The 14,961-nt window shown below is 42.6% G+C and overlaps 1 protein-coding gene and 1 pseudogene across 2 annotated transcripts; one reads left to right on the top strand and one right to left on the bottom strand.

The window, feature by feature from the left end:
• Nucleotides 1–467: 467 nt before the first annotated feature.
• LOC109566165 (antimicrobial peptide NK-lysin-like) lies at nt 468–2,968 on the bottom strand. Of its 2 annotated transcripts, none has more exons than XM_019970320.2 (5): nt 2,815–2,968; nt 2,441–2,544; nt 1,850–1,951; nt 985–1,153; nt 468–636 (listed from the first exon to the last, which is right to left on the bottom strand). In XM_019970320.2, the coding sequence occupies exons 1-5, from the start codon at nt 2,864–2,866 to the stop codon at nt 626–628; spliced, it is 438 nt and encodes a 145-aa protein (XP_019825879.1). In that variant the 5' UTR covers nt 2,867–2,968; the 3' UTR covers nt 468–625. The 2 variants fall into 2 exon arrangements, with proteins under 2 accessions (XP_019825879.1, XP_019825878.1); XM_019970319.2 differs by having other exon boundaries at nt 468–639; nt 2,815–2,966.
• Nucleotides 2,969–7,871: 4,903 nt separating this feature from the next.
• On the top strand, nt 7,872–11,641 carry LOC139185952 (probable G-protein coupled receptor 160; annotated as a pseudogene).
• Nucleotides 11,642–14,961: the final 3,320 nt, after the last annotated feature.

Below are 14,961 nucleotides of genomic sequence, written 5' to 3' on the forward strand. Positions count from 1 at the left end.
TTAATTGGTAAAGAATCCAACTGCAATGCAGGAAACACAGATAATTCGGGTTCCATCCCTGGGTCGGGAAGATCCCTTGAAGGAGGGAATGACAAGCCACTCCAGTACTCTTGCCTGGAGAATCCCATGGATAGAGGAGCCTGGTGGGCTACAGTCCATAGGGTCACAAAAAGTCGTACAAGTCTGAGCAACTGAGCAACAACAACAAAACCCGAATGGTCTTCTCAGCTGGTCTGAGGGCTCCTGGGGGTATGTTTGTGATGTACCCCAGGGTCTTGGAGTGACAAGCAGTACAATAATTATTTCATGACCATATGTGTGAGAGCTGCTAAGTTGTCTTGTTCACCACTAAACCCCTAGCATCTAGAACCACATGACATACAACCTGTTTATTGATTGAACTTAAGAGTCAGATGAGCGTGCCCCTCTTCTGAAACCCAACAAAGGAAAAGAAGCTGAAGCAAAAGTCTTGCATGATATTTTATTCTGAGAGGGAAAGGCAGTGGAGGGAGTTTGGTGAGAGAAACTGGAGAGAAGACTCCTGGATTCAGGAAGGAGGGAGCCGGCCGAGGATACTGGAGTTTCTGTGCTTTTTCCCCAGGATGGGGTAAGAGGACCCAGGGAATCAAATGAAACCTACTGTGGAGAGAAGAGACAGGTTGATCCGGGCTCTGATTTCTCAGTCTCGGGCCATTTCCTTGGTGTCAACCTCATCTTACGTGATGGTCTCATTCAATCCTCATTTCAGCCTCAGAAATAGAAATAATTATTGCCCTTTCACAGGTAAGGAAACTGAAGCTCAAAGAGGTTAGGTTACTTGCCCAAGGTCACACCTCTGAGGAGAAATGGAGACCTGATTTTACTCCAGGATTGTTTGCAGGAGTGTGGGGAGGGGCAGGGGGAGGCTGCCTCAGGCTGTTAGGAGTTTGCCTTTCACGGGGAGGCTGTCAGGGAATGAGTCCCCGCTGTTGCCTATGCACATACCTGGCTTGCTTTTGCACATCTTGATGTCCTCACAGACAACCCGAGAGGTTTTTCCAGCTGTGATGTCTGCAGCGATGCGACGGAGAAATCTCTTCGTGATTGACTTGCACAGACCTTTCAGCGGCCCCATCTTGCCGCACACCTTGGAGGCCGCCTCGATGACGGTATTCTGCAGCGGCAGCACCGTGGTGGGAAACGGGCCTCAGGTGAGCCCTGCTGGGCACTGTCTCTCTGCAGGCCCCGGCAGCCTTGGGCTCTCAGCGGGTCTGGCAGTGGGAGTGCTGGGTCCCGGGAGTTGGTACCAGGTGGTAGTGGGAACAGGGACTGGAGAGACAGGGCTCAGCCCCCCTCCCCATCTCAAGCCTGGCCAGCAGGGGCTCTGGAAAGGACAATTGACCCTGCCGAGTCTTAGCCTCTGTATACCCAGGCCCTGTCTTCTGGGTGGAGAGTGGTGCCCAGACCCACTTTAAAGGCTCTGTCTATATAGCTTCTGGTCCAGGGCCAGACTGGGGGCTCCATCTGCTGGGGAGGTGTGGCGGGTTAAAGGGGGGATCCAAGCTTGGAGCTTTGGTCCATTGCTTTTGAAATATCTTCTTCTGACATCTCCCATGGAAGGGGATAAATCTGAGTACCCCAGGGTGAAGGTAGTGATGCTGAGCAGGGTGGGGGAGCCACGGAGAGGGAGAGAGGGAAAGTGAAACTATGGTTCTGGTGATGATGCCTCCACTTGTTAAGTATTCACTCAGAGCTAAGTACATCCCACTTTCCAGCTCATTTAAAAAGCCCTGGTAAGGATTCCCAGCCCTCCCCACTCCACTTGGGGGCACCTCTCCACCCTCCAGGTCTCACAAGCCTCCCGTCTCACCTCATCGGGCTGATCTCCCAACTTGTCCATCAGATGTTGTATTATCCTCTGACAAGAACCACAGAGTAGGCCCAGCTCTTCTCCTTGGAGCAGCAGGTCACCCTATCAGGAAAGGAAGCCCATTAGGGTGGTCTCTCAGACACCCCAACTTCATAAGGGCTCCAGGAAGGGTCCCCTGGGGGCTTTCAAGCCAGTAGGATGATCCATTATCTGTCTGTCCATATGAGGACCTGAGCCAGACTGGCTGGCCCTTACCCATCTCTCTGCCTGTTTTAGAGGGGCTGAGAGACCCCACGACCTGCCCCCACACCCACAGCACCGGCCCCAGCCCAGCATCTGCCCCTCTGCTGTTCTACCGTCAGACAAGGAGGAGGGTCTTGGGGAGGGCCCAGCCACCAGGGTAGCCCCCACCCCACAGTCAGGTACTAGTGTGAACAAAACCAGCATCTTCAGCTCCCAGCCCTGCCTCCCCACCCCCTGACCAGTTCAGTCTCCAGACCCTTGCCCCTGGCACTGCCCAGGGAGGAGAGGAAGGAGAAGGATGGTGGGGGGGGGGGGGGTGGGTAGCAGGTGCGGAGGTATCCAGTGTACCTGGGGATCCTCTGGGTCCAGGCCCTGGCACAACTCATCTCCATCACACTGATGGGTCGTCGCCTGGTCGTGGCTCTCAGGAGTCAGACCAGAAAAGGCCAGCCCTATGGAAGAAACAGCATGAACAGCTCTCCACAGACAAAGGGAGAGGAGAAGTCCGTGCTTCTGGCTGGGGAGAGCCCAGGAGGCAGCTGGCACTCAGGACGGGGAGGCGGCCTTGTGAGGCGTCCCGGGTGCCTCCTGCCCTGCTCTGCCCTGGGGCTGCTCTGACCCATGCCGGGTGCCCTTGGAGCTCATGCTCAGGTCCCTCAAACTGAGAAAGCAGGGCTGGGAGGAGGAGCCATCAGGATCTACCCCAAGGGGAATGTCCTCACCTGGGGCAACCAGGAGCACCGAGGCGATGATCAGGACAGCCCAGGAGGTCATGTTGAGGCAGCTGCCCAGGCTCCCTCCACAGCCTGTTTTATAGAGGCTGCGAACCTGGCAGGGTCCTCTTCCTCTTTTTGGCCACCTCCCGTGTCTCTGAGATTACCACAAACACCGGTACTGGTCTGTGGAGAAGTGGGAGGAGGAGTGTACATGAGAGCTTCCACACACCCCTCTCCACACCCCCTGCCCAGCACTAGAACTTTCTGAGCTGAGCCAGGTGTTGACGGAGAGCATTGGCCGCCATGATGCCCATCCTGCCCTGATGTGGTAATGGGAAGAGAAGTCCCCACTACTGAGGGGTCAGGTAGGGCCCTTGTCCAGGTGAGCATCCATGCCCCCTGCCTCATCTCTTCCTCCCACCCCAGAGGTCTGGGCTGGTGTCACTAAGTCATCCTTCTCCTCATCTCTTGGGTCTCCTTCCAGCCATTTAAGCCAGTGTAGCACTACCTGATTCAGATGTAGAAAAAGGTGCCCTCAGGGTACATCCTGAAACTCCTCCTCCCAGTCCTGGATTCTCCAGCTTCATGGACCCTGATCATGAGCTCTATGGGCACCCTGGGTCCCCTAGACCCACACCAGCCTTCTCACCATCATCAAGGAGGCCGGGCCTTTCCCTCAGAGCTGGGTTCAGCCCAGCCTGGCAGTGACCTGGCCGATGGGCAGAGAGAGCCGGTGGGAAGGACAGGAGCCCCAGCCAGGGTCTGGTCCCAACTTCTGGGTGTCTGAATAGTCATCTGTGTCATAAAGGTCATTGGCCTTCATCTGTCAGAAAAATTGAATAGTAGATACAAATAATTTCTTAGTATCCATATGTCCCAAATATTGCGTGGGATATACTTACACTGGAAAGTATTTGTTGTTTACCTGAAATTCAAATTAAACTGAGCATTCCATAGTTTGTCTGGCCCCTTGAATCCTTTCTGGTTTATTACCCAAATCCCAGGGTAGCAGACACACTCACACTAACTCACATCACACACTTACACACGGTTACATGAACTCAGGGACATACACTCTCCAAAGCACTGACAAATTCACACACACTCATAGCCACTCACACTTCCAGATACCCACACACACATACTCACACATTAATTCACAACCACATACTTTCATATACTCATAAATTCACACATAAACACACCACCTTTATTCTTGCCCATTGTGGAAGTCAGTGAATGCCACACTAAGGAGCAAGGAATTGAAGCATTTTTAAGCACTTTGGCTCTCTTATTTTTATTGAAATAAATTTTAATTAGATAAGTAAGAAACAATAAATGAAACCACTTATAAGTTCACCAAACAGATTTATAGAAATATTAACGGAAGACAACTAGACTCATAGTGGTCATCATTTTTAAATTTATAGAAATATTGATTCTCTATGGTGTGTACCAGGAAATTACATAGTGTTGTCGGTCAATTATACTTTAAAAACAAACTCTTGGAAAAAAGAGATTGGATTAATGGTTACCAGAGGCTGGGGTGGAAGGGTAAGAGGTAGGATTGGATGAAGGTGGTGGTCAGAAGGTATAAACTTCCAGTTATAAGATAAGTAACTACTAGGGATGTAATGTATAATATGATAAAGATAATGAACACTGCTGTAGATTATAAATGAAAATTGTAAAGAAAGTAAATCCTAAGAGCTCTCATTACAAGGAAAACTTTTTGTCTATTTAATGTTGATCTCTATGAGATGATGGATATTCACTAAATCCACTGTGATCATCATTTCATGATGAATGTAAGTCAAATCATTAAGTTGTACACCTTAAAATTATATAATGCTGCATGTCTGATATCTCAATACTTTGGAAATTAATTAATTATAAAAAAAATTTACATAAATATCCATTTATGCCTTTCAATGAATATATTTATAAACAAGTATATGTTTATATAAAGTTATATATCATAAAAAATGTTTTGGAACAGCTTTTTAAATTTAACAAGATGTCATGAACATCATCCCAGTCAATAAATTTAGATTTCCTTCATCATTTCCATTGGTTTCCTCATATTCTATTTGAGGGGTGAACTCTAACCGGAGTCCTCAATTCTGGGACTCATGAGGCTTCTACTTGCAGGGCAGAGGTCGGGAGAGCCCAGCAACAGCTTGTGCAGTAGTCTGGGTGAGTGACACGAATGCCTTCATGAGACTGGTTGCCTCATAATCCCAAGATGACTACTGAGGCCCTCCAGGCCCTAGGGCCCCGCCCCAGGTGGAAAACTGAGAAGAGTGAAGCAGGAAAGGGAGGTACTTATATATATTTTTAAAAAGCAAATATTTCCCAGAGACCTTCAGCTTGTCTCATCAGTACGCCCAGGGGGTACTCGCAACTGTGAAGGGCTATACAGAAGGAAGCCTTTGGCTGGACTTTGAACCAAACTGAGATTCTGCCGGGAAGGACAGATGAGAAGTCACGGGATCAGGTAGGCAACAGCAGTATCAGCTACAGAAGAACTTCTTGCTAAACAGTGTTTTGAAGGAAAAATTGATGGCATTTTGTAACTAATCAGATACAAGAGACAGAGGAGACAGGAGGCAAAAGTTTTATAGTATTTGAAGGCTGAGGGGCCAGTGGTGAAGCAGGAAAATTAGGAAATGGAGCTTGTGTGTGAAAGCTGAGTTTGAGGTGTTGCATTTGTGTGGTCTGCTTGAGGGCAGGGCTGCCTCTGCTGTCACATCCGCCCTTGATTACTAGAACTGTCCTGAGACCAGATAGTCAGCTAAGGGTTCGCCTCCTGTAAGGAAACCAGGACTCAGAGAGGTCCAGTGAATGCTCCAAGGACACACAGCTCAAACCACATATGTCTGGGGATTTGAACTCAGACTCCAAAATCCAAGTTCGTCCCCACTCCACATTGGCCCTATCTCTAGGTTTCTAGGCCAAAGTTGCTTGCCGTCTGGCCGCCAGGTCAGGCGCTGTCCCCGCTCCCCTCCACAAGCCTCCTCTTTCCTAACCACGTGAAGATACCATGGTCTACATGTGGAGACCACATTAGTGAAGAGGAAAAAGCCCAAGAAGGTGACTCATGTCTTTCTTTACCGTATTCAGTAAATACACATATCAGTAAATACACACATATACAAATATCTTTGGGGAATTCATATTCCAGCAAGCCCTTTTCTGGGGTGCTAAGGGGTATGGACAAGGGGCCCTGGGGTCCCACGTGACAAGAACCTAGCACAAGTCCACAAGTCCTATCCGTTTGCGGTCGTGGGGTCCCATGGACCAGCCCATTGCAAGTCAATCTTCTTCAAGAAATCTTTGCTTTCCCCAGTGTCATGAAGATATCCTCTTGTTTCTTCTAGCAGTTTTGTAGTTTTTACATGTAGGTCTGCGATTCACCTCAAATACGCTGGGTTGAAATTCTGTTGCTTCAGATCAATTTGTTGAAAAGATTTTCATTTTCCCATTGAATTGCTTTGACATCTGGGTCAGAAATCAAATGACTGTATAAAGGTGGGTCTGTTCGTAGGTTCTTTATCACAGCAAGTACTGCATTAATAATAATAGCAAAACACTCTGATTCTTTTAAATGGGCACAATATTTGAACAGTCACTTCATAAAGGAAGAATAGCGAATAAATATTTGAAAAAGTGTTAAATACCATAACTCATGAGGGAATTCTATGTTAAAACTACCATGAAATGATGGCACCAAAATGACTACAATTAAAACAAGATCTCGCTTACGTGTGGTATCTGAAAATGAAACAAACAAAAGAAAACAAAAAAACAGAACTCGTAGAAACAGAGCCCTTTTCTGGGCGTGGGGCCCGATGTGGGCAGAGGGCAAAATAGGTGAAGGTGGTAAAAAAGCACAGGCTTCCAGGTGTAGAGCAAGTCCTGGGTGTGTAACCTAGAGCACAGTGACTATAGTTAGTAATACTTTATGTATATTTGAAAGCTGCTGAGACAAATCTTAAAAGTGCCCATCACAAGAAAAAAATCGTAATGTGGTGATGAATGACAACTAGACATCTGGTCATAGTCTTTTTGCAATCTATATTATATCAAAGCATTACGTTGTAAACCTGAAACATATCATATGTCATATGTCAATTACATCTCAAATTTTTTAAATGAATAATAATATCTATTTTGCAAAGATTACTGAGATATTAAAAATCATATTAAATATTTGTCATATGTGGGGAAGAAAAGACAATACTAAGTGTTAAGAAGGATGTGGAGCAATGGGTACTTCAAAAGTTGTTGGTGAGAATATAAAATGAACTTTTTAAACGTAGATTGACATTGTTTCACAGAGTTAAGTATACACATGCCATATAACCTCTACATGTCTACCCACACTAATGAAAACATATGCACATATAAAGACTATTACAAAAATGTTCACAGAAACATGACCCAGCACCTACACTCCTAGATATATACTCCAAAAAACTGAAAACAGAGATTCAAAGGGACACTTGTCATCAATGTTCATAACATTTTTCAAAATAACCAAAAGTGGGAATGACCCAAGTGTCCATTGATAGATGAATGGATCAACAACATATGGTGTATACATACAATGGAATATTATTCAACCATGAGAAGGAATAAAGTTCTGATACAGGTAACAACATGGATGAACCTTGAAAGAATTAAGCTAAGTGAAGTAAGCCAGATACAAAATAATACATGAAATATCTATGTGAATATGTATATCTATATACATGAAATATCTATAAAAGGCAAATTCATAGGGATAGAAAATAGATCAAGGATTACCAGAGACTGAGGGGAGGGGAAAAGACGGAATTATTGCTACTGGTTACTGAGTTTCTATTTAAGGTCATAAAAATAAATTTTGGAAATAGTGCAGAATATTTAATTAGTGCCACTGAATTGTACATTTTGAAATGGCTACAATGGCAAGTTTGTGTTATATGTATTTTACCACAACAATAACAAAAAAAAGAGAGAGAGAGAGATAATGCTCTTAGAAACTTTCCCACAAAAGCCAAACATCAGAAATAACCCAAATGCCCACCAACAGGTAAATGGATAAATAAAGTTTAGCCATACAATGCAATACTACTTGGTGATAAAAAAGAAATAAAATGCTAATACATGCAACAAAATAGATGAATGCCAAACACTGAGCAAAAAGATACGAAACACAAAAAAACTACACTCTGCATGATCCCATTGATATGAAATTCTAGAACAGGCAAAATTCACATCTGGTGAAAAAGAGCAGAAAAATGATAGGAGGGGAGAAGAGGATGTGGGAGTTTTGGGGAAAGTACACAAAGGGGCTCTCTCAGGTGATGAAAGTGTTCTCCATCCTGACTGGGGTGTGAATCTCATGGGTACATGCATCTATCAAATCTCATCAGTCTCTACACTTAAGATTTATGCATTTCACTATATGTAATCACGTCCCAACAAAACGAGTATCCAAAAATGCTTAAGTTACAATCTCATGGTTCCTAATGAACATTAGGGATTCCCTGGTGACTCAGTGGTAAAGAATTGGCCTGCCAGTGCAGGAGATACAGGTTCAACTCCTGGTTCGGGAAGATCCCCTGGAGAGGAAAATGGCAACCCACTCCTATATTCTTGCCTGGGAAATCCCACGGACGGAGGAAACTGGTGGGCTACAGTCCATGGGGTCTCGAAAGTTTGGACACAACTTAGCAACTAAACAACAGCAACAATGAACATTATCAAATACTTTCCAAAAGTATTCTATCAGTTTACACTGCCATTACCTACAAGTTTGCTGTACTTTCACCAGCGTTAGATATTATCATAGTCTTTCATCTGCAAATGTAATGAGTAGAAATAGTAAGTACTTTTAATCTCCACTTAGGACCACAAATTGTTTAATATTTTCCCAAATATTTATTTACTGTCAAATGCATTTGGGGAGGAGGACTTTCCTAGTGGTCCGGTGGTTAAGAACCTACCTCACAATGCAAGGAATCTGTGTTCGATCCCTGGTCAGGGAACTGGGATTGCACAAGCCACTGAGCAGCTAAGCCCTCCCAAACACAACTAGAGAGTCCCAGCATAACAACAAAAGATCTCACATGATGCAATGCAGTTCCTGCAACTGAGACCAGAGGCAGCCAAATAAATACATATCTACATATATTTTTTAAACTTTTTATTTGGGGGAATTATCTTTCTTATTTTGATTTTGGCCCTTGCCCATTATCTATTAGACTCTACTACTTTCTTTTTAAATTTCTAAGGATTCTTTATGTCATAAGTATATTAATGGTATGATTAAACTACTCCACTTGGGGGAGGAGAGGGGATTAAAAAAAGCAATAGTAAACATTAAAAAAAAATAAAACAAAATACTCCGAATGCTTTGTCACTTCATAGCTTACCTTTAACTGCTGGTGATGTTTTTCTTTTGCTTAGAAAGGTTTCATTTTCTATAGTCAAACACATCTTTTCTTTATGACTTGTTTTTTCAGTTTAGAAAGTTGTCATGTCATTATTGCCTTTATCTAAAAAAATTTTTTTTCAAATTTTTGCTGTTACCTAGTTTTTTTTTTGTTACCTAGTTTTTTAATGTGGTATTATTTTAATTCTCTGGAACTTTATTTTAGTAAGATATGCAGGAATCAAATTTTATTCTTTACAAAATGATATGTTCACTTAATTTAAATTGTTGATGGTATATTTTCCCTGGTTTCCCTGATTTTCTGCCGATTTGAATTTATTCTTTTATCATATATCAAGTTACCTTTAATAAAATCAAATTCTGAGCTATTTCTTCTGTCCCACTGGTCTGAATATCTAGTGTTCTATTTAACACCACGTGGTTTAACTACGGCAACTTTCTTTTCAGATTTTTCTCTGATAGTACTTTACTTTAAAAGTATACTTTGAAAAACAAGAAAAAGTATCTTTAAAATATTTTATATGCTTTAATACTTTATTTTCCAAAAGCATGTATAAAGTATATTGTGCGTGTGTGTGTGTGTGTGTGTGTGTGTGTGTGTGTGCATAGTTGCGTTCAACTCTTAGCGACCCCATGGCCTGTAGCCCGCCAGGCTCCTCTCTCCATGGAATTTCCCAGCCAAGAATACTGGAGTGGGTTGCCATTTCCTACCCCAAGGGATCTTCCTGACCTAGGGGTCAAACCCGAGTCTCTTGCATGTCCTGCACTGGCAAGCGGATTCTTTGCCACTGTGTTAATACTAAATACTGCTGCTGCTGCTAAGTCGCTTCAGTCACGTCCGACTCTGTGCGACCCCATAGACGGCAGCCCACCAGGGTCCCCTGTCCCTGGGATTCTCCAGGCAAGAACACTGGAGTGGGTTGCCATTTCCTTCTCCAATGCATGAAAGTGAAAGGTGAAAGTGAAGTCTCTCAGTCGTGTCCGACTCCTAGCGACCCCATGGACTGAAGCCCACCAGGCCCCTCCATCCATGGGATTTTCCAGGCAAGAGTACGGGAGTGGGGTGCCATTGGCTTCTCTGACTAAATACTGAAGATAACAATTTAGAAATTTTTTTTACTAATAAACTATCACAATGAAATTCTCATATCAAATTTTGTGAAAACTAAAAATTAATATGGAAAAAATTCCTCTCTTTGCAGTCACTTTTCCAGCCATGAGCATACTATGACTTTCAGTTTTTCTGTCTTCCTTTACACCTCTCAAAAAAGTTTTAGGAATAACTCAGACTCAGGGACACTGAGCTCCATCGAGTGGCCGGAAATGGTGACTGAAAAGCACGACTCCCACCCTCACATCCCCGAGGCCACAGGAGGGACCCACCGCCCTCCGAGGAAGGTGCAGCTTAGAGGCACTGCGCTCACACAGTCCCATACTTGGCACATGACTCTGAGCTTACTCATGGGGCATTTTGGTATAACGAAATGAAATGGTAGAAAAGAAAGAGATCATTAGAGGCAGTAAAGCTAAAATAAATGGAAAGATCATCAGCCCACTGGAGAAAGTAGGTGGTGAAAAACAGAGTGAAGCAAGGTTTTATATTTTACCAGGCCACCTGAAATTTAACTAACAAGTGACTGCTCTACAAAACAAAAACAAAGAAACAAAAAACCTGCTCTTTCTTTAGAGAGCTGCTCTATTCAGTTCCAATTACATGAAATAAATCAGCCCCTTGAGGTTAACTGTCTGCTTTTCCTGATTATACTTGGAAAAATATTAAATAGCCTCACACTTGGAATAAGAAGGGAAAAAATACCCACCAAAACTGTATGGAGTATTTTGCTTTTCACTGGTCTTCATGGATCTTTTTCTTCTGTAAACATTTCTGTTGTATCATATTTCAGGAATTTAGTACTTTAAGGCATTAGATTTACTGAGTACTATGTCTGCCTATTTATCCAAATTATTTCCTTGACTTACAGCTTTTTGCAGCCACGAGTTCTCCAGTTTTCTTTTTTATTTATTTATTTACTCATGAATTTATTTCCTTGGCTGTGGCAGATCTTAGCAGCAGCATGTGAACTCTGAGTTGTGGCATGCAGAATCTTCAGCTGCAGCAAGTGGGATCTAGTTCCCTGACTAGGGACTGAACCCCAGCCCCCAGCATTGGGAGAATGGAGTCTTAGCCACTGGATCATCATGGAATCTCTCCAATTTTCCTGATAGCATGTATAGATTATTACCCAAATTTCTCTAAAGTCATCAAGTTTCTGTTTATGTCAACACTTCGTTTTAATTTAATTTGAATTTAATTTAATTTGAATTTCAGTCCTTGCTTATGTTTTGAGAGCTCCAACTATCTACTAAAACCTGAAGACACAGTGTGTTTAGTCTTATCAATGTTCTTTTGATTTCAGCATTTAGGGCTACTGCCTGTCATTTTCCATAGTGACGATTTTATTTATGACATAACCTCGGGTCAGAAGTCATGATCCTTTTATAGGCTATTTAGGGTAACTTCCTGTATGCATGAGACGATCTTCTCTTCCCTTTTTATCCCATTCCAATTATAATGAGAGCTCTAAAAAATACTCTTGTCCAAACTCATTATCTGTTTTCTTGGTACCTGGTAACCATCAGTGCTACTTCAAGTAGTCATCCTTTTACTGAAAGTACAGTCCCTAGCATATTTGAAGAGGAACATTCTTTGGTTCTACTTTGTCAATAGTTTTCTTAGAGCTACAGTGGATTGGTTTAATTGTCACAAGCTTAACTTAAGGGACATCATTTTGGGCTTCCCTGGTGGTCTAGTGGTTAAAAATTGGCCTCCCAATGCAGGGGGTGTGGGTTCAATCCCTGGTGACAGAACTGAGATCCCACATGAGGGTCAGCTAAGCCCCGAGCCGCAGCTACTGAGCCTGAACACTCTAGAACCTGTGCTCCACATTAAGAGAAGCCTGAGCAACACAGTTAGACAAAAAAAAAGACTGCACACCACAACAAAGACCCTGCACAGCCGAAAAACGCAGCACAGCCAAAAAAAAAGAAACATCATATGTCTTGTGGTTCCATTTGTCAACTAGAAATGCAGCTTTGTCCGCTTATAATTCATAATCTTGAGCAAATTGAAAATAATCAATAATATATCAGAGAAATGCAAATCAAAACTACAATGAGGTACCAACTCACGCCGGTCAGAATGGGTGCTATCAAAAAGTCTACAAACAGTAAATGCTGGAGAGGGTGCAGAGAAAAGGGAACTCTTTTACACTGTTGGTGGGAATGCAAACTAGTACAGCCACTGTGGAGAACAGTATGGAGATTCCTTAAAAAACTGGAAATAGAACTGCCATACAACCCAGCAATCCCACTACTGGGCATACACAACGAGGAAACCAGAATTGAAAGAGACACGTGTACCCCAATGTTCATCGCAGCACTGTTTACAATAGCCAGGACATGGAAGAAACCTAGATGTCCATCATCAGATGAATGGATAAGAAAGCTGTGGTACATATACACAATGGAGTATTACTCAGCCATTAAAAAGAATGCATTTGAATCAGTTCTAATGAGGTGGATGAAACTGGAGCCTATTATACAGAGTGAAGTAAGTCAGAAAGAAAAACACCAATACAGTATATTAACACACATATATGGAATTTAGAAAGATGGTAATGATGACTCTACTTGCAAGACAGCAAAAGAGACACAGATGTAAAGAACAGACTTTTGGACTCTGTGGGAGAAGGCGAGGGTGGGATGATTTGAGAGAATAGCATTGAAACATGTATATTACCATATGTGAAAGAGATCGCCAGTCCAGGTTCAGTGCATGAGACAGGGTGCTCAGGGCCAGTGCACTAGGACGACCCTGAGGAATGGGATGGGGAGGGAGGTGGGAGGGGGGTTCAGGATGGGGGACACATGTACACCCATGGCTGATTCATGTCAATGTATGGCAAAAACCACTACAATATTGTAAAGTAATTAGTCTCCAATTAAAATAAATAAATTAATTAAAAATAATAATTTTTTATATTTTAACAACCTAATTTTAACATTAAAACTAATCAAAACTTATAACAACAGCAATAAGAATCATAATTATTAAATAAGTTAGAATGATGACTCAGCACATACAAAAATGAACTGAACTGTAGTTTTTCCCCCATCAACTTTCATACCTTGTCATAATGCATCTTTTGGGGCCATGATACTATTTATTAAATAATGCTTTCCTTTAAAAACAAAATAATTCCAAGAAAGTGTTTATATCTGTTCAGGAACATTGTACATTACAAATGCCAATTTGTTGTTAACACAAAAGCAAAATGAGTTAACCTCTGTTAACTTTTAACTTTGCTGAAGCTAAATGAGTTGATTTCTGGCTATACTGATGTTTGTACTACCCAAAAAACTTGGATGCAAACTGTTCTGTAAATATGAAATTTGTGCAAACTTTGGAAATGAGCCTTTAAAATATTTTAATCTAAATTTTTATTATGGATCTACTGTATAGCACAAGGAACTATATTCAATATCTTATAATAACCTATTATAGAAAAGAATCTGAAAAAGAATAGGTTGTATGTATATTTATAACTGAATCACTTTGCTGTATATATGCAACATTGTATATCAACTATATGTCAATTTAAAAAATCTTTGTTAAACCTCTCAGCAGCAGCTTACCACTCAAAATATAAATGTGAGAGAGGAAAACAAGACAAAGCCGCCTTGGGTGGCTATTATGCCTAGACTCTCTCACCTTCTTTTCTCCCCCTCCTTCTATATGGAGAGGTTGGAAAGTTACAGCAGCACTTCCCAGAATTCATTGCAGCTTGCGTCTGGATGTGAAACCGTGTCTACAGTTCGATGCACTGATATGGGATTCGGGAGGCTGACCCCAATACCATCTTTCTATTCTCTTTTGACTATTTTGGCTGCTGGCAAGCAAGGTCATGGAAGGGTGACATTTGGGGGCAGGAGCATTTCCAGTATCAAATGTCTTCTTGAATTTGGCTTTCTAATCTAATTCCTGGATGTGTGTTCTTGAACTCTGAGCTTCAGAACCAGCTTCAAGTTGCCTTTAGCATCAACTATTGAGAATCACTTCTGAATTTTTCAAGGCCCAATTCAGAACCTACTTCTTTAGTCCTACATACAATTTTTAAGGACCTAATTCCCTGTGTAAAATCCTCCCGGAAAAGAAAGTAGGAGTGGGTGGGATCTAATTTATTCTGCCAAAGAGGGGCTTCTCTGTACCTGTACCTGCACTGTGTCCTCTATATCTTCGGGGAACCCTGAGAGTGTGGTACACACCCCCCCCACACACACACACAGTAGTTTTTTCCTCTTAACCCCATGATTTAAACTGCCGGGTCAGTGGTTAACAAGGATGTGGCTGAAGCTTTGAAGAGTAGATCAGTCTTAGAGGTGACACACTACCTTAGAGGCATGAATGCTCGTCCTTCCCACCGCCTCCCCTATCTATTAATAGATGCAACCTCTCCGTGTCCTTTATTAATGTGTCTCCATTTTGCTCCCAGAAGCCCCTGACCCATGGAGCATTGTCTTCAAGGACACCCTATACAATAGGCTACAGAATCACTTCTATTTTCCAAGTCAGCCCGTGGCTATATTAGTTTTCTCTCGTTGCTGTGACAGTTACCACAGACATAGTGCCTTAAGACCACGCCCATATAGTC

The sequence above is a fragment of the Bos indicus genome, chromosome 11 (genome assembly GCF_029378745.1).
Source record: "Bos indicus isolate NIAB-ARS_2022 breed Sahiwal x Tharparkar chromosome 11, NIAB-ARS_B.indTharparkar_mat_pri_1.0, whole genome shotgun sequence".
Taxonomy (NCBI): domain Eukaryota; kingdom Metazoa; phylum Chordata; class Mammalia; order Artiodactyla; family Bovidae; genus Bos; species Bos indicus.

Coding starts and splice junctions, on each gene's coding strand:
- LOC109566165 (XM_019970319.2), bottom strand. CDS start 2,866: ATGACCTCCTGGGCTGTCCTGATCATCGCCTCGGTGCTCCTGGTTGCC. Junction 2,545..2,814: donor GGTGCTCCTGGTTGCCCCAG/GTGAGGACATTC, acceptor TTTCTTCCATAG/GGCTGGCCTTTTCTGGTCTG. Junction 1,154..1,849: donor TGGGAGATCAGCCCGATGAG/GTGAGACGGGAG, acceptor CTGCCGCTGCAG/AATACCGTCATCGAGGCGGC.